At 38.6% G+C, this 22739-nt stretch overlaps 1 protein-coding gene across 2 annotated transcripts in view; it reads left to right on the forward strand.

Moving 5' to 3' along the window:
- Nucleotides 1–3672: 3672 nt before the first annotated feature.
- erc2 (ELKS/RAB6-interacting/CAST family member 2) overlaps nucleotides 3673–22739 on the forward strand; it is a 54602-nt gene continuing 35535 nt past the window's right edge. For both annotated transcript variants that reach the window (XM_059329262.1, XM_059329263.1), the window contains exons 1-2: nucleotides 3673–3765; nucleotides 11364–12173. In XM_059329262.1, coding sequence (XP_059185245.1) covers nucleotides 11499–12173 — 675 coding nt within the window. In that variant the 5' untranslated portion in view covers nucleotides 3673–3765; nucleotides 11364–11498. The remainder of the gene's footprint in view (nucleotides 3766–11363; nucleotides 12174–22739) is intronic.

A 22739-nucleotide genomic window follows, 5' to 3' on the forward strand; every position in this document is an offset into this window, starting at 1 on the left:
TTTGCTTTCTTGGCAAGCGTGAGATACCTCTGTTTGTACTGTAAATATAAAACTACCAGCTGGAGTTTTGCCGTCACAGTGATGTTGCCAGGCAACCAACAGAGACTCCAGGAAGGGCCAAGAAATAGTCTGGCACAAAAACAGACTTAAAGGGGAACTACGCCCATTTTAAGAATTTATACAATTCATTGATTCATTCCTATGGTCCAATACAGAACAAATAAAATTAGTTAACAGGATCAACTCTCTCAAATCAAATCCTAAATACTAGAGTGCTCAGTTTTTTATATTATCAAGTATAAAGTCTGAACTGCTCCATAGAGAATGAATTGGGAAATAGATGACACTGGGGTATGGATACATTTTCTGTTTCAGAACTGGTGACACTACAATATAATAAGGTTAATTTGGGTATAAAAGAGAAAAACATTATGTGGTCCACAAAGTCAGTTTATTGTCTAAGGGTGTGTTTGTAAATACAGTCTGACGCGCAACACTAAAATGAGAGCGCTGTTGTTCAAAGAGCATTCAATCTCTATATGGATTAACGAAGGGTGAAGTTAAAGAATTCACTCCTCTGGGCTCTCTGCAGCTCAGTCTCCTGAAACAAAGAGCCCAGAGCACACCCTGTCACTCCAAGAGTGTCGCTCTGAATAACTGAATGGTACATTCCAACAGCGCTCCAGATTTGCTAAACAGTCCAGTTTGTGCCAGATTGTGTTCTGTTGCTTGGAGCGACTATTTTCCAATGCACCCAGCTCCAGTCGGCCATGGAAATAACATATTGGTATTTTGAATGTAGGTGGGGTTACCCTTAGGAACCATAATGATTCAATTATTTAACAAATGAGATATAATGTGACACTAGGTAGATTGTGTTACCTTTGTAGGGAGTCAGCCAAGTTGTTTACCCCTGTATCTAGTCTTTATCTCATTCACACCTTCTCTCACACCGGAGGAGCCCACACATGGAGAACATTCAAACTCCATACAGAAGAGCCCCAAGCCGGATTCAAACCTGGACCCTCTTGCTGTGAGGGGACAGTGCTAACTGTCTACACCACCATGTAGCCCAGGTGGTGCCCAATGTTACTGTTAAAGACTCAAAGTTCTCAGACGAAAACACACAGGTTCTGGTGGTAGCAACCTGCCCTAAAGTTGCTTTACTGTCTATTTTAGTTTAAACCATGAAACACATCATGCTGTAGTGAAGAAGACTTGAAACAAGCGAATAAAACCATAAACTTGGTCATTTTCTAATAGACTTCCATACAATTGTTTTTTGCAGCCAATGGGAGTCCCCCCCTGCTGGCTGCTAGAAGGAATACAGGTTTAAGGTACCACTAACTTCCCCTTCAGACCCCTTGTATTGAATCTTTATGCTAAGCTATGCTATGTGTCTTTCTACAGCTCCCTATTTAGCAGAGTGGTATTGATTTTTTTTTCGTTGCATTTTGCAAGAAAGCAAGTCTCTCCATGTGGTGCAGGCTTTTATATCATCTGCCCCTGCACACTTGATCCACTTCAGTGCAAGCTGTGCTGGGGTAATTCTGTTTCTTCTGCTCAACCAATAAGAATTAAGTGGATCAGATGTGCAAGAGTAGTAAAGGAGGAAGAAATTACAGGATGGATGGCAGATACGGAGAAGGGATCTTCTCTCCCAGAGTTAAGCCTGTCAGGCGTGCAAATCACTCCTTGGTTTTTACAGACGACAGCACCATCTTTTGGTATTAACTCCAACCATATAGGAATGGTTTTGTAATCCTTACTTGCTGGTTTGGTAGCGTTCTCCAGTTTCTCTGGCTGGTGGGTCATGAGTGGGCTAAAATATCTCTTGTTTACTACTTTTTAAATCTTCTTTAATCAGCACAAATATTGACATGTACATCCATCTTAACTCTCTCCAAGCTCACAGCAGACTCTCCAACTGTGTTATTACACCAGCTTGACTACTTGGAGGAAATATTCAGATCCTTTACTTGGGTAAAAGAGCTGTCCATCTTTCAGATACAAACACCCATTCTCTTTTAACACACACACATCTGCATCGTATAGCACATATAGCTGCTCGTGCCTGGGCCACCTGGCAAAAGATGCATGTCACCAGCTTTGAGTCTCAATCAGTATTTACTTAAAACAAGTTAATGTTTTAATTGTTGACATTTCCACTACTTTGGTCCAGTCTGAAATATCTCAACTAGTACTAGTACTATTTGTTTTTTAGTATGATATCTTAACAACTGTTGGATTTAATTGAATAAACTACTATCATAGTGTCCAGAGGACTCCCCATGACTTTTCCTCTGCTTCAACTAGCTGCACCAAGCTGGAATAAGTGAATATTTATATATGTAACAAACATACATATTTTAACCGAAAACATGACATTTTCCTAAGTCTAAGCAGCATTTTACTGTTGTCAAGGTAGGGGTAATTTAACTACTTAATATACATTATAGGGTTTCATTTCTAATCACTTTAATTGTGTCATGTTTTTCACATTAAATCTTGACCTGAAATGTAACTAAAGCTGTCAGCTAAATGTAGTGGAGTAAAATGTATAATATTTGCCTCAAAATGTAGCAGAATAGAAATATAAAGTTACATAAATGGAAAAACTCAATTAAAGATAAGATAAGACTTTATTTATAATGCAGTGGGGAAATTTTGTCATCACAGTAGCTCAAGATACAGACAGGGGAGTTTACAAAAATATAAAAACAGAATAAAGAATAAGAAATAAGATATACACATACATAATAAACATACATTATATTCACCTATTATAGATAAAATACTTACATGGCTGCTATTTGCCATTTATTATTAATATTGCACATAGGGTTAAGTTGTTTTTTTGTTTTTGTTTTGATAATGCACATTAGAACTTTATCCTGCAGTTAAATAGGTTGTTGTATGAACAATGAATGAAACAAATATATTAAAGTAATTGTAATTATAGTTAAAGCATCATAAATGCAAATAAAGTAATGATTACATATAATAGTAAACTTAAGTTCCGTTAAGGGGTAGGACTAGATACGTTTTTTTACTTCTTCCTACCCCCTTTCGAGCTTGCAGAAAGTGTCTGTTTCTTTTAAAATTTTTTGCTTTTTTGTTTTGTTTTTTATTTATTCATCTATTAATATTTAAACTTGTTTTTTTATTGCCTGCATGTTCGAAATAAAGACAATCAATAAGTAATTAAAAAAAAATGCATTATGCGCATCAGATCAGGGTGGTGGGCTGCACTGTGTGGGCGGAAGGGTTGCCTGAGAGTCAAAATTAAGGGGTATAATAGCCCACTTCAAACACTTTATTTTGGCTCTACCCACAGGTTTACTGATCCAAGCCACACATCTAATTTTGAATTAGAGCCCACCTACCCTGAAATGTGCCGTAACTACATCACAGTGTTTCCGGGTACCTGTATAACGGAAAACGAGTAATAAAAGACAACTAGAATATAAAAAACCCTCACATATCTCTGACTAATGTGGAGGGACGCGGTCAGTGATTACCACTCAGCATCCAAGATGATGTGAAATTCCGTGCAGGCCGCTCACCGCATCTCATCCGCCCATCCCCTCCTGCCAGCTGCCACTTGCAGTAGTGGTGATGCTGCTCCCTGGTGTGTAGAGGAGGAGAGAGAGCGTGTCCGCTGCCCAATGACAGAGCAGGATGCTGAGAGAGGCTGCTCGGGTTGAATGGAGGCGACAAGATGCCGTCTAAAGCGGCGAAGAAGAGGAATTAACATCGATCAAGGTACGTTTGCTTCTTTTATTTCACCTCCAGTCTATCTGCGTTTCATTTTACAACTAATGACACGTGTGTCCTTCCGTTTTTTGCGCGTTTTGTGACTGATACGGCGGAAGAAAAGCCCAGGCTATGTGCGTTAAGGAAAAAAAAAAAATCCGGCGGTCGTTGATTGCATGGACACAGCCAGTCAGTGCTCACTTGATACCTGAGAATTTGCATTTTAAAGCCGTGTTGAAACCGTAGAGCAGCGCCGCATTTCAAAATAAAGGTTTCAGTCGGCTTCCCCACGGCTGGTTAAGACTAATATTTCATTGGTGTAGTTGGCTGCTCGACGCACAACCACGCCGGAGCCGTCGAAAATGTAGGCCCAATGAGCTGTCAATGGCTCGGTCGTGCTTCCTATGCAGCATCAAATGTAATTCAGCCTACACGCCGGTTAGCAGAATACATATTTCAGTTGGAGACAGAGGCCTTTGTGTAATTAACATAAACATCTGTCGAGGACATGTCACATGTTCTGCATCCACAAGCCATTTTAAAGCACCACTATGGTTGAATGTTGGGTTTTGGTGGACAGGCCATTTGGAGACGCACATTTTCATTTTATCATCCAATCAACCAACCATTGGAGCCAGTGGGAAGCACGGGGGCGTCAGTGCTGTGTAGTAGAATATGTGATGAAGAGGCTGCATGTGTTGCTCAAGTGTCTCTGCACCGCACTGAACCGGCTGCTACTTCTTTTCACATGACATTTCTTCATTATCAACCCATTGAAAAGGCTATTTATAGAAAAAAAAATCCCTTTGTGCTCCTGAGACATGCGCTCTGACCTCAAAATCTCCTTACAGTCAGAGATCCCTGGTTTTAACTAGAAGTTTTACAGGAAAATGCAAATACAATCTCCCTGCATGCAGGCTTTTTTAAAATGTCACGATCGCCTTCTAGAAAAGGGGTCTTCCTGATGCCTGTGGTGACATCTTTGTGTCTGAACATCTGTGTCCTCCCCGCTGTTAACGCACCACTGAATTGCCAGTGATCATTTCTTCAGAAGGCCTTTACTGGCATTTGCTGACAGGGTTTCAGGTCCTGGCAGCTGTAATTGCTCTCTACTACCTGAGGAGTGTGAGATGTGACATCATGGTCACGAGTTTCAAAAAGCTGCATGGAAAATATCAAAAAGATATTGACTGACATGAATAGGCTATTTGATGCATATTTGTTTGAGTATCCTTTGTGAAGTTAACTGTAGAGAGGGGGTGGGTGGGATATGAAGGATTATAATTGGCCTTCCCAGCTGGCATCTCTAGTGGTAGTCCAGTAAAATCACTATTTCTGCAATAATCTGATACTCTCTTATTGCACTTTGGTCATTTCCCTCTGCATGGCACGCTGAGAAATGTGCTTTGGTGGTGTGTGGATCTGTTGTAGATAAGATATGTTCTGTGTTAGAGGAATAGTTAAAGAATCAGAATATTTTCATTGGAGATAAACTGATGTAGAACATGACAGAGATCTGTGGACGACATGTTCCATAGGGATGTACATATACTGATATCAGATATCCGATACTGACTCAAATAGCTGGATCAGGTGTCTGTGACAATGGGGCCAATACAATTCAATTCTATGTTTATACAGACTACTATATATATCATACACTGGATTTGTTTTCCTGTTTGAGTTTTGACCAATTTGGTGGTGCATTTAAAAGGTTTACACTTGAATTATAATACATTTTTACCAAGTTGTTGGTGCCCTATTTATTATAGGGCAATAAAAAAAACAGTCAATAAAAATTCAGTACCTTTACATGTATTTGTTATGTTTGTTTTTACAAATAAGAAAGCAATTAGGTCAAGCCTGATGTTGCCTTATACATAAAGAATAAAAAAAATAATTTCCACATAATGAGACATAGAGCTAATTAATAAAACACTGGTATCAGATCGGTACTGTTCTAAAGTTCAGGTATCTGTATCAGGACTGAAAAAGTTGAATCCCTATTCCATATTTTACTTAGCTATTCGATTAATTTATTTGTCAATTGCCAAAACATTGTGTATTTGGTTGTCGATTATCAAACAAAACACCAAAAAATGATTGATTTCATCTTCTAAAATGAGAGTATTTAAAGTCTTTTTTTAACCTGAATATATTTGGCTATTGGACTGTTAGATGCAAAAAATTAACTTCACCTTGGGCATTTCTTTTTTGCTGATTTCTGGCATTTCATGGACTAAAATATCCAATCATTAATGAAAAGAAATGGTAGCAGCCCAACACTGAACGCTTCTTTGATCAAACCAGTTAAGTATTCCCATACGGATACTGTAAGACTCAGGGCAATGACTCTGTAAAACCTGGGACTGTGGCACTCCCATGCACTCCCATTTGATTACAGCCTCTGCAGCTGGGTGGACAAAAAAACAGAAACACCTTACTTTGCAATAAAAAAGCAAGCAAGGAGCATTTAAGTGAAGATGTTTTATTAATGTTGACACTGTCAGGCTCAGTGTGTTTATAGTTGGAGCCTGTAGAGTTAAGCACTTCTTTAAAAGCAGTGTTTTCCTCTGTTTGGCATATTTCATCATGATGTTTTAAAGTAGATATTTCTGGCATATGTGCCATTTATTAAAAAGCTGAAAGTGAAGATTAGCAGGAAACATGAGGCGCGAGGGGGCGGAGATGCAACAATGACTGAATCAAAGCGTGGACGTTGCAGTCACATGGCACACATCCCAGATCACTGGCCCACAGGAGGAGCACAGTTGGCATCATTTTTAAAACTTTTCTCCACATCACATTACAGTTTTTCTGTAATTCATAATTACAACAGCAGAATGTGTCAGCTTTAATAAGAGGGCTGACAAACACAACTTGTGTATGTAAGTTTTCAAGGCATATAAGGCAACTTAACCCTTGTGTGGTGTTCGGGTCTGTGGGACCCGTTTTCATTTTTTATTAAAAGAAAAATGATACAATTAATTAATTTTTCAAACTGAGACTCACTGACTTTGGCTCATTTTCTGTGAAGAACATATATCAGAATACATATTTAATGACCACACACCATACACCCCCCCTACACATTTCTATTACATATAAGATGTCCGGGTCCACTGGACCCGGGGCTAATAGAAGTGTGGAAATTGATGTTCAGTCTGTCTTGACTGATATGTTTACTCTGTGTTCATGTGTTCAGCTTGTGTTGTGCATCATCTGTTTAGTATTTTAACATAAAAGTATTTGATTGTGAGGCATTAAAAGCCACAAAATGCAACGGGTCCATCAGACCCACAAACACTGGCTGAGTAACAACAATATGAACATCACACAAGGGTTAAAGCGGTACAAAGAAGCCAGAGAGTCACTGCCTAAATCACTGGAAACATGGAGAAAGTCTAAAACATGATGACAACATATGAACACAGAAAAACATTGAAGAGACACAATCATTACAAGTAGATCCTAACAAACACTGACTGAAAGATGCTTCACAGGATGTTTTGCTTTTCGCCGCAAACAACTCGGCCTCAAAAACGAGTTGAATCATCCACACTAACAGTTTCTCCCCAAAACACATTATGAGCCCCAATAGAGCAGGTCAATTATCATTTATTATAGGATGTTATTGTTGTTTTGCCCATTGCTGAATGCTGTTTTTGCTCCTAAAACATTTACCAACCAGACTTCACAGACATGCAAGCTGACCACTGTAGATAACAGCCACGGTGTTAGTTGTTAGTTGTTGCATATGTCTGCATATTTCAAATTTTAATTTGTCTCTCAGAGGAGCTGAAGAGAGAGTTTTACATAGTTTTTAGGCTATGGATGCAAAATCTAAACACCAGCTCTGTCTGAGCCTTTGAAACAAATTTTGATGATTTCTTCTGCCGTTTCATATTAATATACGTTCCCGTCCACTCCGCCACCTTTTACTAAATATTACCAACAGAGATGCCGGTGTCCTGTCTGACCTCCTCTGCCAGGCTGCGGTGATTTCCCCCCTGGCCAAGTGTTTCCACACATGATGCTTCAGTGAGTGCAACTGAGGGTTCCTGTCATCAGAAATCTCACTGGATTTCATGCACCGGGGAGACCTGTTGACACATGGTTCCCTGTGCCATGAACTGTCATTTCATCCATCCCTCAAAAGAAGAAAAATAAAGGAATCTGCATGGAGTTTGCTAGCGAGAGAACGCTGCTCTAAAGCCTGCAGGCTGTCATGTCACCTCTGCACTGCTGCATCACGCACCTTCCACATTTGGCCACAGCTTTTTGGAAACTTGTGCTACCGTTGTGTCAGACGACTGAGGTGCTTTATCTGCGTTAGCCCAGGCATAGTCACCATGGCAACTGGGTCTGAGCAGCAAGTGTCACCAGAGGAGAGAAAATACCGTAGTTCAGTTTGATGGAAGAGTCTAATTTTTGTGTCTCTCACTCAGACGGTCCAGTATTATTCATCACCAGACAGCCGGTGACATTAACAACCTCTGTCAGCGTCTTTGTCTTCAACGTTTGTTTGCTTTCTCAATTTTACCTAAAATATATCTACCACAATATAATAATGACACTGCCATTAAGTGTCATCTCAGGCTTAAATATATCATAGCTTGTGATATATCTTGGGCTATATTGAAGCTTGAGGTGGCATGAAATGGCAGACCCATTATTACAACATTAAAAATTAAGCTTCCCATCTCCTTCTCTCCCTTTTTAGCCAGCAGGCTCTGCAGTATTTTAGAATCTTTTGATTGATGCTCTTTTAATTAAAATTGTCGCTTGAATATCTGTATAGCATATCGAGTATAACATCAGGGGTTATAAAATCATTGGAAGTCCCTTATCTGTTTTAATTTATACTTTTTATGTGTTTATGAGACAATTCAATGCAGCAGAGGATGACTTTATGTCATCTGCCATGGGCCTGATTATGTTCGCTGTCTTTTATAATTGATTTTTATTGCAGTGAGTTGGGGACATTGCAATGAATGTATTGTCTGGTGCTTCACAGCGATGTACTCTGGTGCTCTTCATAACATAACAGCAATTATGTTTCTGTGTGTTTGTGATATGTTTTATTCTTGTACATTAGTTCAGTTTCTAACACAAAATCCAGACGTCACTGTGCTAGTAGGAGGCCAAAGAGTCAAACATAAAGCTCACATTAACCCATAAGAACCCAGACCCATAATCCTTAAAGGAAAATTATGGGGGATATACCACAGACCAAGTGGACACATAGAACACATAATGATGTTTAAAAAAATAATAATAATACTACCCCTATATGTCAAAGATCTGTGATGTGACATATACGATACATTGGGCGTTTATGGTATTTATGTTTATGATATTTCTTATTTTCAAATACAAAAACTAGACACATTTTCTGCTTACAGAGACACAAATTTGCCTTTTTCTTTGCATCTCCACAACATTTATCAAAATTGTGACATTTATAGTGCTGTTTTTTTGTCAGATTTGTTTTTAAGTCACAAAATAAGAATAAATCAATAATAAATATTATTTTTGTTTACATCTCCATAACATATATATAAAAACTCGTGACTTTAATTTGTTCGGGAATTATGGTCAGTAACAAATACGTTTTTTGAAATTAGCTTCTTTTTCACATTTCTGTTCTGAATATGGGAGATTCTGGAAGATTTAAAGTGTTTGTTACACGGGTGTCACCATGGGTTCTTATGGGTTAAGTAGGGCTGGACAATCATTCACTATAATTTGTCATCTTTCAATGGAATCATATCATGATATAATTATAATTAGAGATTTAGAGATACACATTTATGTTGTCGTAACTAATAATAATACTTTTAGAACAATAACAATAGTGCAAATAAAGACAAAGTAACAAAACTGTGAGGTTTGACAGAAATATATAAATATGTAAAAAATGGTTGTGCAAAAAACAAAAGACAACAATATATTTGGGTTTTCTGACTGTGAGGTAGTGTAAATTGAAATCCCCCCCAAAAATACCAAACAGCAACAATGACAGGAATTATTTTAGGTAGACGAGGTAGTGTAAGACCACTAAATGACCACTAAAGGCAAGTTAGCAGGTCAGATGAAAAGAACTGTTAAACTAACTGTTTATTAATGTTATAAACAGCAGGACTGATAACGTTAACTGCCCTTCAATCAATCAGTTAATCAAATATTATTTATATATAGAACATATAGAACAAAAGGACATGGAGACCAATAAGAGTGGGTAAAATTATAAAAGATGCTGTTGTGTGTGTGTGTGTGCGTGTGTGTGTGTGTGTGTGTGTGTGTGTGTGTGTGTGTGTGTGTGTGTGTGTGTGTGTGTGAAGTTGTGTGTCAACTGCAGAAGGCGAAGGCGACGATACTGTTGCAAATAAGTATAGAGTCCGATACAAAATGTTCCTATCTGAGTATCTAAATGTGATTAACAAACTGTATTCACACTAACAACCTTCTGGTCAACCTGCCCAACCTTTAACCTCCATTACTCCAGAAAACAATGTACAAACAGCTCAGGACAGGGTTCTCTCTCCATCATAAAGGTGGACAATAATGTGTGAAGCTCCGATAATGTGCCCAAATGTTGGTTAAAACAAATTGTGAGTAGTGTTTTGCAGGATTGTGCAGGATTTTCTTCTTACAGCCAAGAATTTAGCTTAAGGGAATACTCCAGTGTAATTAAATCAAACAGTTGCCTTAATCTTATTACTCTGTATTAGTGTGCATGCATGTAAACAGTTTAAAGCTGGAAATATTTATTTGTTTTTTTTACTCTTTAAAAGTGTGGTCCTTTAGCATGAAAGTTCTTAATTAGATGAGAAAATACTTTTAACTTGCCACATATTTAATTTACACAGTAATATACAAAAATAGCCTTTACTCTGTGGTTATTTCAAAGACTATTTATTTAAATATTAAATCATGTTTATCGGGATAGAAGATTTTGGTCATAGCACCCAATACAAACATAAATCACTAATTTGGTCTATACACTATAACAGAAGGCATAGAAATAGGAACTAATAACCACTAATCCAAATTACAGTGACATTTAAAGTATAACACCTGAGCCTTTTTTATTGTGGATTCACTATAAAAAGAACAATTTGGTTGATATCTCCTGCATGTTGTCTTTTACTTCATGATCATCATTATTTGCTTTTGAGCATTATGTATTATGTAGAAAAATGTGATGATATTGTATCCAGTGTTTTAATCAGTTAATTACTGAGTTGTCGTGCTGTGTGGTTATAAAGCACAAATTCTCCCCAGACTGTCTCAGCAGCATTAATGGGACGTAGATAAATGTTGGCCAGTGGGAAATCCAGGGTGATGCTGGGAAATTCCTGTGGGCCAATTGAAATAGGAGTCACATAAAATGTGACAGATTGCTGCTGATGCTGACTAAAACAGTCTTAAAGCTAAGAGAACTATTCATTTCTTTCATTTCCTGCAGGCCAAATCTGTTTGTTTTACCTTGTAATACCCTGTGTGTTTGTTCAAAGTGTATGCTTTTATTTCTGTGCCTTTCATCTGACAGATACAAGCAGTTTTTTAGTCATCTAACAGGTGCCTCTCTCCTCTTTCCTCAGATCTGACTTTGATGTGCTCCACCCATTAAGGCATGAAATAAATCACCCATGTGCGGTTCAGAGGGTCAGAGCAGTCTCATTTCAGCGCGCTCCTGTTAAGGACCGTCTGGTGGCTACACCGCTGATTCACAGGACATGTACGGCAGTGCCAGAGCAGTAGGCCATATAGAGAGCAGCCCCGCACGGTCCCCGCGCCTGCCAAGGTCCCCCAGACTGGGCCATCGGAGGGCCAACAGCGGGGGCGGGGGTGGTGCGGGGGGAAAGACGCTCTCCATGGAGAACATCCAGTCACTCAACGCTGCCTATGCCACTTCAGGGCCCATGTACCTGAGTGACCACGAGGGCGTGGGCTCCACTGCCACCTACCCAAAAAGCACTATGACTCTGGGTCGCGCCACCAGCCGGGCCATGTACGGGGGCCGCGTCACAGCCATGGGCAGCAGTCCCAACATCGCTTCAGTGGGGCTGCCCCATGCTGACCTTCTGTCTTACAGTGACCTGGGCTCTCTCTCCATGCTGCACCACCACCACCACCACCAGGGGGTGCCCTCCGCTCTGCTGAGGCAGGCGGTGCGGGGCAGTGGGGGGGAGCTGCTGGAGATGCAGGTCCAGCTCAGGGATATGCAGAGGGAAAATGAGCTGCTGCGCCGCGAGCTTGACCTGAAAGATAGTAAGTTGGGATCTTCCACCAACAGCATCAAGAGCTTCTGGAGTCCTGAACTAAAGAAGGAGAGGATAATGAGGAAAGAGGAGGCGGCTCGCACATCAATCCTTAAAGAGCAGATGAGAGTCACTCATGAGGAGAACCAGGTGAGACCGTCACAACCCTCTCGTTCCTGCAGTGGAACTCACTCTGCTGTCTTTCTGCTGTCTTTCTGCTGTCTTCTTTGATCTGTGTGTCTCTGCTTTCACCATTCTTTTCTCTGCAATAGACCACTGTCATCCTCAGTCCAAGAGAGTTATTACAGTCAGTCATGTTTTTTCAGTACTTGTGGAAACCTTTCTGGAAGGAGTTCTTTGCGCACATAAATATTTAACACGCACTCTCCTCACATAGTACTCCAGTACAGAATCAATGCCAGAGACCACTTGAGCCACAGGAAATACAAAACCCTTTAATCTACTTTTCTGTAATCTAGTTTTTGAAACATGAGCTGACATAGTGAGCCTTGTGCCTCGTATGATCTTTTAATCCATAATTTTGACAATGCAAACCTGCTCTCAATCTTTTAATAATAAAGTAAAAAAAAAAAAAACTGCCAACAAGTGAATTGAAACTTCTGTACGCAATTTGGCCACAACGTTTACTTTAATTTATTTCCAATGGTTATTATCAGATTGGCACTGAAAATGTGAGATGTCAGAAGATTTTTTTGCTTGCTTCACTGTGGGGGTGTAGTCGTGGCCCAGTTAAATCAGTAACTGACAAGAGTAGGCAGAAGGCCCAGAGACAAATGTCAAGGATGCTTAAACACTCTCTGTCTGTCTTGCTCTCTCTTCCCATTTCCGCCGTCCTGCCTTTACTTACTCTGACGTTGATCATCCCTCGCTGTCCAACCTCTGTTCATCTGGCCTGCACCAGCTTTAAATGCACTGCAGTTTGCAGAAAATCATGACTTTGCTGAAAAAAAATCATATTTTTAATCATCTAATTACCCCTTACATTCAAGTGAAAATTAGAGTCAATAAAACAACTGAAATAGATAATAGGCCTGTCTATAACTAATTTTATTGGACAATATATTGTCCCAGAAATAATTGCAATAAACGATATATTGCAGATTGCAGAATACTTATGTAATTATAATATAACAGCAAGTCCACCTCTTCAAAGAACAATTAACTTTTGAATCTTAAGAGTATTCAGATATTGGAATTGGAAAGTGAAATACATATAAAAATATCTATCTATATATAATAATATATTAAATAACATAAACAAAATAAAACTTCACAGCCAATAAATTAAATGGGCACTGTTAATAAAAAAATAAATATAAAACACTTGGCAGAGAGTTATAGAGAGTCATTTATTCCTTAACAGGCAGTATATGCTGCCAGGCCAGTTCCTCAATAGTTGGGACTTTTGTGAACAAAAAGTTTAATATATTAGCCATAAGTGAGATATAAGTAACTATAACAACAAGTTGTCACTTTGTGTTGCTACTGTTTCTAAACAGATGTGAGAATCTTTGAATGGTTGAGAAAGCTTTTCTGTTTCTGTGGCATCATGTCAGCTTAAATGTCGGTGACATTTTTATGCAAACAAACACGCATGTTAACACAACTGACTTTATTGTTTGATATATTGACATGACCTTGATCATTTTCAAGCTTGATAAGTTGATGAAGCAATAATCATATCAGATCTGATGATGTAGATAAAATACCAGCCTATCATCAATAACAGTTGAATTTAATATGGAAATGTTTTCTCCAGAACCTTGGTTTTGTTTGATATTTCAGCAGCAGGGAAAAGTGCAAGACACACTGAAGTCGATGTGGAATAGGTCAGCATATTGCTCTACAGGGTTTTTTTTTTTCTTTGAGTCACTTCTATAGGATGATGCAGCTGATTTTAAGACATCTCGTGCAACATAAAGGCAGAATTTTTTGCCAGCTGTCGGTGCTCTTTGTGCCAGTCCGTCTGCGTTTCTGTCTGTCTGGTTGAGTGACGCCGTCAGACACTGAGCCCCTCATTACTCAACACTGTCACTCCACCCTTCAAGGTCACAGCAGGATACCATTAGTGTGACCCTTAAATGAGAGCCGTCTGTCTTTGTGCACGTCTGCTCGCATTTGTGTGCATGAACATTCCCTTTTAAAGCAAATCGTTCGTGGCTTACCTGATTCGACTGGAGGTTAAGAGGCTGCAGATTGCCAGCTCATCCCTGAAGCAGATCCATGCTGCGAAAAGGAAGGATGTCGAGCTCTCTGCCTCACACTTTTACCTGCTGGTGATCCCTAAAGGGGGAGCCAGAGGGACTTTGGTTCCTTTATATCTTTATGATTCATTAAAATGTATGGGGACAGTGTTTGGGAGGAGAATGTGTCTGTTCAAGCTAAACCAACACTGCCACTGACAGGGCCAAAGCCATTCATCATTTCACTTATTCCTTCTGTCCAGTGCTGTTAAATACTCATTCCTGTATATATTTTTAGCCTGGCTTCATACAGCGTAGGTGCCGAATGTGTCCGGCAGAACATGAAAGCAGTACAGTGTGGGCTTTTATGCCTTTGTGCTCGACACAAAGAGAGGACTCCATCATCCCGAGTCCATAAGCGCTCGCTCAGACTCTGCACTGAATGATATTTATATCCCTACTGGTTGGGTTCATTAATGAAGTATGTCGGCTAATAAAAGGCAGATGTGCCTTGTTACTATAATTGGTCTTTTCTATCTTGATTTCTGGGCTGGGAGGCGTCCTTACGTAAGTGTATACTTACGGTGGGATGGTTTTAGAGGCTGATTGAGGAGCAAATTGCCTCATTAATAATGGAGTGATTTCAGGCCAATCATTACATCTGTCTTCTAGCACCCTTTACAATTGCATCAGGTGCCTCGGGCCTCTATTAGCTTGAGCAAATGCCATGCAATGTTTATTTTGTGAAAAATAATATCTGGGAATATAGTCTTAGGAAAAGATGTCTTTCATCTGTTTAGTAAATCAAAGTCTCCACTGTGAGTGAAATGCCAGCCGCAGCCTGCAGTGCTTTAATCAAGACAGTCGATGGTCGTGACTCGAGGTCATGATTAGCCCAGGACAGGAATTTTTAATGTACTATGCAACGGGCTGATCCATTTGACTTGTATTCAGCAGAATGTTTTGTCGTGCCGAAGCTGAACAAGAGCTGCTGGAGGCAAGTGTGTGAGCTAGAGCGGACCGTATCTGACTGAGTCATGACCACTGCTGCTCAGCCACCCAGTCAGCCCTCATCAACGCAATCCCCAAAATGGAGGCTGAGCCTCCCATATCACACTACTCTGTCTGTGCATGGATACCTTGCCTCAGACATGACGTGTTTTTTTTTTTTATTCTTCCCTCTGAGCTGCAGATTGTTACAAGTCACTGAGCAATAACAGTGTGAATGTGAAATTAGGGTTGGACTTTGGTGTCTCAGTAAAGTGTCTGGGGTTGAGTCTGTTTGTGCAAGTGTATATGTATGTGCATGCAGGTCCACTAGGGCTGCACAATTTGATTAAAAAAAAAAAAACCTAATTGCAATCATTTTGAGTGATGCAATTGCTATAGGATTCAGGATATTGGAAGGAATACTTTGCATCATTACTCACAAAAACTATATTGAAAATATCATTGTGTGATTTCTAGGTTGGGATATCTCGCAGCACCACACACTACATCAGTCAGAATGGTATTTTGACACATATTTTCCCTTTAATAAATACTGCACAGAGTCCATATTGCAATTTCAATAAGATGATGATTAACTGTGCAGCCCTAACATGCACCAACATCACTTATTGATGTGTGAACCTTACAGTCTGTGTGTGTGTGTGTGTGTGTGTGTGTGTGTGTGCGCGTGCGTGTGTGTGTCTGTGTGGCTGTGTGTGTGTGTGTGTGTGTGTGTGTGTGTGTGTGTGTGTGTGTGTGCAGGGATGTTTGCATTTGTAGTTGTGCCAGCTGGTAATGTGTGTGTAAAGGTTTAGTCATCAGCACCAGCGTGTGTATAATGTGGAGGAGGTAGAGGGACAATAAGAACATATGAATCATATATACGGTAATGCAGCAGGTGATGCAGCAGGTGTGTAATATAGAGCTCTATTCAGTTCGTGACAAACAATCCTGCTTACAGCCTGACTGAAATTGATACAGATTAGAGGTAAGAGATACAGATAAGAGGGGAAAGTTTCACAATTTACGGATGTGGTGGTTGATATAGTGGATTGTTCAATCAGACTCAAAATTCTATGTGGTTTTTGCACCAATTTTGTATTGATATGACTCTACAAATGTACTCAGAAGGCTTCTTTCTTAAAAAAATGCTTTCTGTAAGGAGTCTTTACCAATATTACAAAACCCAGATCCCAAAAAGGGGCATTCTCTAAAATAAATACATTAATTAAAAAGAATATGATAATTTGCAAAAGCTTTTGTGACATATATCCAATTGAAAATGGTTCAAAGACAATATATGTTGTGTTCAAACTGATACAGTTGTGATTTTATAAATGCACACTGTGACATGCGTTGTCAACCCATTCTAGGAATGAACACTGAGAAAATGGATAAAATAATACAAATAAAATTGCTAAATAGTCCTGTATGTTCAGTATCAGTCAGTTGCTGACTATTTAAATACAGAATAAAACAACTGTATGTGTTATATATTATTTAAAAAATATTTCCATATTGGCACATATCAGTATCAGTATATTATATACGTACAGTATACCAAAAGATACCGATCCGTCTCTGACAGGCCAATATCTACAGTCACATATACATGATGAGCATCAAGGTATTGATGTTTTCAGCCATGTCATGACACGGTGAGATCAAATTGCACACAAGAAGTATCATGTGAACACATTTAAAAGAGGCCATGTATACTTCCTGTGGAAACCACCCTCCCCGTGTGAGCACATAAGATGGCTGCTTCTTCATCCGGAGGACAGGGAGGTAATATCACGAGGAGAGTCTCAACATTTACAGCAGGGAAACATTTACAGAGTGAAAGGCTGCTGAGATTAGGATGGGGGTGGAGGAACAAAGCAAAGAGGATAAGACGTGTTACAGTCTGCTGGTGTCTTTTTCTTCACAACAGCACAGTTTTAGATGAGACCACAGCTTTGCCAACACTGCAAAAGTGTCCATCTTCACAACTAGAGTGAGAATCCAATAATAAAGATGTATTCTTCTTTAAACCAGGAAAAAGACTCAGACAGCACTATAAATTCCACTCGTTTCCACTGAAATTTTTCAGCTTTTGAGGGGCGGCTGTGACTCAGGAGGAGGTAGCCCACTCAGAGTCGTCTACTAATTACAAGCTGACAGTTTGATCCCCGGCTCTTCATGTCCATATGTCGATGTGTCAACGCTATTTTTTTTACTGCTCTATAAAATTTGAGAAGCAAAAGAAATAGTCAATTACAAGCAAACTATTGTAAAGTAGACAAGACATGCAGGAATGATGGAGGGAAAGAAGTTAGGTAAAAATGATAAACTGATGGCTAAGTGTGTGTTAAACTCATAGACTGTATATAAATAATGGACATAGTTTCCGTGAGGTCACCCACATGGTTTGTGGACTGTCGTTTGAAGCATCGAGTTTAGTGTTACGGTTGTCTTCACCTTGCTTTATGTCCTTCCCCATCAATGTTTTTTGTAACCGGGAGCGACCATATTTGGAATGGGAAAGCGCGAGTACAGGTGTATCTAAAAATAACCTGTTAACGCTAAAACAACATGAACTTGTGTTACTTACCGGAAAAACTGAACCGCAGACTCCTCGGAGTGTCTTTTAGTACAACAGAATGACAGTTATTCAAGGCAGTTTTTGACTAAAACTTTAAAGGGTCAAAGTTCTGAGACAAAATCGTTGATATGCATTGTTTTGCTTTGTTTCGCCATGTTAGTGACCTGTCAATCACAAGGTAGCCACGCCCCAAATCATAGGCTTCTTTATCATATATTTTCTTCTAAATTGGACCATTATTTACACAATTAACATCATATTGTATTGGAGAAGACTTGAAACTAGCTATTGAGACCATAATGTTGCCACAAGGATTTTTTCTGAGGTAATAAATCAGGTGAGAAGTCGTCTCATTTTATATTTCTCATTGAGATAGATAGGACCGGCGTTCTTTTGCAACTGTTGTAAGCGACCCCTGTGAGATTTTTTAAAGATTCTAGGCTTATGGCACTTCCAGGTTTGCTTCCCCGACCCACCTCTCTGTCCTCCTCCGAGACATGCGCACGCATTCACACACACGCACTGAATATACTGAGCTGCCCTCCCACTGCGCTTCAAAACAAGCACCTACCTGTCTGTAAGGTATCAGTCCTGTCCCCTCTCTCTCTCTCTGCGTCTGTGTGTGCGTGAGCTGATCTAAATACTATCAACCTGTCCTGTCAGAGGTCCAAACGGTCCAAACACACTGTTGCATTGTGCCGTTCGTTAGCCGCGAGCTAACATTAGCTAACAATTAAAGTTGTTTTAACCACAAAAAGCTACTATCACATTGTACTATAAAATGTACAGACCCCCTAGAAGGTTATTTTTTATTATTATTTACTAATACTCAAGTAAGTAATTTTTTTGTATTTGGCAACTGTTGAGATTTGCAATTTACACTACATTTAGATTTATGATTAATTTGTATTTTGTTGTACAATTTTTATCTATTTATACAGACTAAAAAATAATTTTCTATATATTTTTCAGTATTTTTTAATATCGTCAAGAATATCGTTATCGCGAAAATACTCTTTTAGGGCCATATCGCCCACCCCTACTTTGTTGTTGTTCCTCCGCTCCCCATGTTTTGGAGCTCTGAGTGACTTTCCACTGTCCCACTTTGGGTTGGCCACTGTGATGTACTTTCATGAACTCAAATAGGAAAAAAATAATGCTTGAGGCAAAGGGTGTTAACGTCAAACAATGTTCTGAATCAACACCAGCACGAGAAAGGTTTTGTCATTTTAAAGGCGTTTCTTTGTTGACATCGCTGTAGATGAAAGTCAGGCTTTCTATCTATTTGAATGGTTTATTGATTGCCTGCACTGGTAGGCTGGCTGTCTGGCTTTCATGCAAAATCACTGTGAAATTATACAGCTTCTCTTCATCATTACCCAGAGGCTGTGTGTCATTCAGTATTTTGCATCAGTGTGAAGAGAAAGATTTAACACATAATAATAAATCACATTGCTGTGATTCATACAACATATGCAGCCAGAGCCCAACAGATGTACCAGTGTGTGTGTGTGTGTGTGTGTGTGTGTGTGTGTGTGTGTGTGTGTGTGTGTGTCTGTGTGCAGCCTGTATTGTCCTCAAAGCTGATTATATAGAGATTAATATCTTCAATGGCAGATTCTTGATGGACATATATCAAAATCAATGTGGTTTGGAGCAAGGTTATAATAGATTTGGATTTTTCATTAGTTGTGAAGTTTTTGTTTTCAAATTCAGTTAGTTTTAATTAATTTTTAGAGTGAGTTTGCTAGTTTTAGTTTAGTTTTTATTTTTTGAAAATGCTTAGTTTTAGTTTAGTTTTTATTAGTTTTAGTTTTTTTGTAATGGGTATGTGCCTTCATTTCCTTTTGTTTATCCATCCCAGCCCCAATAAGGTTATTAATTCTTACAGTTCTGGGTGTTTTGTATTTTGGTTGGAGTGTCGACATCCCAGTCTCAGTAAATATATTTACCATGTGTTCCTGCATGTTCAAATAGAAACAAGTTGACAAAGACGAAAACTAAGGACATTTTCACTATAATTTTAGTTAGTTTTAGTTAGTTTTGTAACCACACAATACAGTTTCAGTTAGTTATCGTTTTTTTTAAAACTATTGCCCATACAGTGGCTCTCTAGATGTTCACTTTTATGCCAAAAACAAGAAAAGAAAAAGGAACCATTTTATTTTTTAGTACGTAGTAAATACAATATTCTATTATTATATTATATTATATTATATTATATTATATTATATTATATTATATTATATTATATTATATTATATTATATTATGTGATGTGATGTGATGTGATATGATATGATATGATATGATATTATGTTATGTTATGTTATGTTATGTTATGTTATGTTATATAATGTTCTTGTATTTTTTGGGCCCCTCAGAAGCCTTCTTACTTTTCATACGTCTGCCTCTTTCTATACTCAAAGTACATTGTGTTCCTTTTTAGGTAGTATTTGTATTATAATATTATTACTATAGTAAGTTCATTATCATCTGTGTTATTGGTGGGATTTAGAGCCAGACATCTTTTACAGACTTTATGCTGTAAATACTTGCATTTAAATAGCTTTATGTGTGCCTTATTATAAATCTTCACAGTTACTCAGTTAAATAAAGAAGGTTAAAAATATATAGCAGTTTGGGCTTTCTTAAACTAAACAATGATCCAGTACAGTGCACTGTTCTGTTCAATGTGGAGATAGCTATTACCTGCACAGACACACAGTCCTTTACTCTTCAGAAAATAAACAGAAATATGAAGAAACAATATTAAATGACCTTCTGCACACTGGGTGGCCACTTATAAATACTGTAAAGAAAATATAGTTTAGAATTCAGTGTCACTTAACTCCTGTTTGCTGTCCCAACTCAGGCTTCTGCAGTCACGCCGCTCTCTCCCATCTCTTCTTTTAGCTGAGTGGAGATGAGTAAGTGCCACGTCTGCAGGCATGACTGTGGGTGTAATTGTATATTGTCAGCCTTCACGACATACAACATAGAGATTAGGAATGTAGTGAGCAGTTGGCTGCGCTGACTCAGCACTTTGGAGCTGTCCATCTGTCAGAAACACCCACTCTTTCTAAACACACACACATATGCACCGTATAGCAAGTATAGCTGCTTGTGCCTGGGCCACCTGGCAAAAGATGCATGTCACCAGCTTTGAGTTTCAATCAGTATTTACTTAGTTAATGTTTTAACAGTTTACAGTGTCCACCATTTTGGTCCAGACTGAAATATCCCAACAAGCACTGAATAAATGGGTAGGAAATTTAGTCTAGATATTTATTTTCACCATGGGATGAAGCTTACTGACTTTTCCTGTAGTGCAACCGTGAGGTAAACGTTTTTGTTTTTTAGTGCGATATCTTCAATCTCATAGATTACTATCCTCTGGGACATTCATAGTGCCCAGAGGACTCCCCGTGATATTTATTCCAGATTGGTACCACATGGCGTACAAATAACAATTTCTTCATACATTTTGCATGTTATCACCAGGCACTTTTTGCTTTTCATTTCATTTCACTCTGCAACAATAGTAGGCAATCAGAGCAAGTGGTCCAAGTCAGGTGAGATAGTATAAAGAGGCAGAAAGAGGAGGACGAGGTGGATGGATGTGTCAAAGGATCGACTGATTGATACTTAACATTCGTTCATAACTTATTAAACGTAACAAACACACATGTTTTAACCCAAAAAATGTAAGTTGACTTAGTCAGTTGTTTGATTTATAATATAAACCTTTTTTGTATAGCACTTTTCTTAACAAAGTTACAAAGTGCTTTATAGACAAGAGATAAAAACACAGTGGATGACAGATAAAAATTACAATAAAACAACAAAGCAGTAAGTAAGTAAAGTGCAATGCAGACAAGTTGGAATTACAAATGTCAAAACATAGAAAGTGGCAAGAGCTGGGGGAGAGGTTAAGTAGTTAAAAAGGCTTTGCGATAAAAGAAAATTTTCAGTAGGGATTTAAAAAAGGCTAGTGATGTAGCCTGTCTGACCTCAAGGGGTAGAGAGTTCCAGAGACTCGCGGCCCTAACAGCAAATACCACCACAGTTAGCAGCTTTGCACTGGCTACCCATTTTATTCAGAATTGATTTTAAAATTATTTTACTCACTTTTAAAGCTTTAAATGGCCTTGCTCCTATTTATATCTCTGATCTTCTGGTCCCCTATGTCCCTGTGCATACATTGATTTCACAACGTAACCATGTTACGTACTATAGCACGTGCATAACTGAATCATGTAACTTAAATAGGTCACATACTTATTTTCAGTGGTGGAAAAAGTATTGCAATCCCTTACTTAAGTAAAAGTACTAATATGACACTGTGAAATTACTCCACTACAAGTAAAAGTACTGCATTAAAAACTTACTGAAGTCAAAGTACAGAAGTATCAGTATCAAAATGTTCTTAAAGGATCAAAAGTAAAAGCACTCGTTATGCAGAATGGACCCACTGAGATTGTTATATATTGTCCTCATATGTTATAAGATTACTTATAGCCATAGGGCTCATTTTAACTACTTAATATACTGTTATGAGGTTTAATTAAAACCAATATCTAATCGCTTTTCATGTCGACCTGAAAAGTAACTAAAGCTGTCGGCTGAATGTAGTGAAGTAGAAGTATCAAGTTACATAAAATGGAAAGTACAAGTACCTCAAAAGTATGGTACTTGAGTAATTATACTTAGTTATATTCCACCACTGCTTATTTTAACACAAACCATGTTCGTTTTCTAAACTTAATCAAGTAGTTTTGGTGCTTTAAGCATAGTTCAGTTTTGTTAACCACGTGTTCAATACTGTGGTAGTGCGACTGTTTCACAATATGAAATAAAATTATCATATTTGTCATTTTAAGAGTCATTGGCAAGCGACCTATTCTGTTGTTTAGGAATGAGGTGGTGTTGTTATATC

The sequence above is a fragment of the Centropristis striata genome, chromosome 3 (assembly GCF_030273125.1).
Source record: "Centropristis striata isolate RG_2023a ecotype Rhode Island chromosome 3, C.striata_1.0, whole genome shotgun sequence".
Lineage (NCBI taxonomy): Eukaryota > Metazoa > Chordata > Actinopteri > Perciformes > Serranidae > Centropristis > Centropristis striata.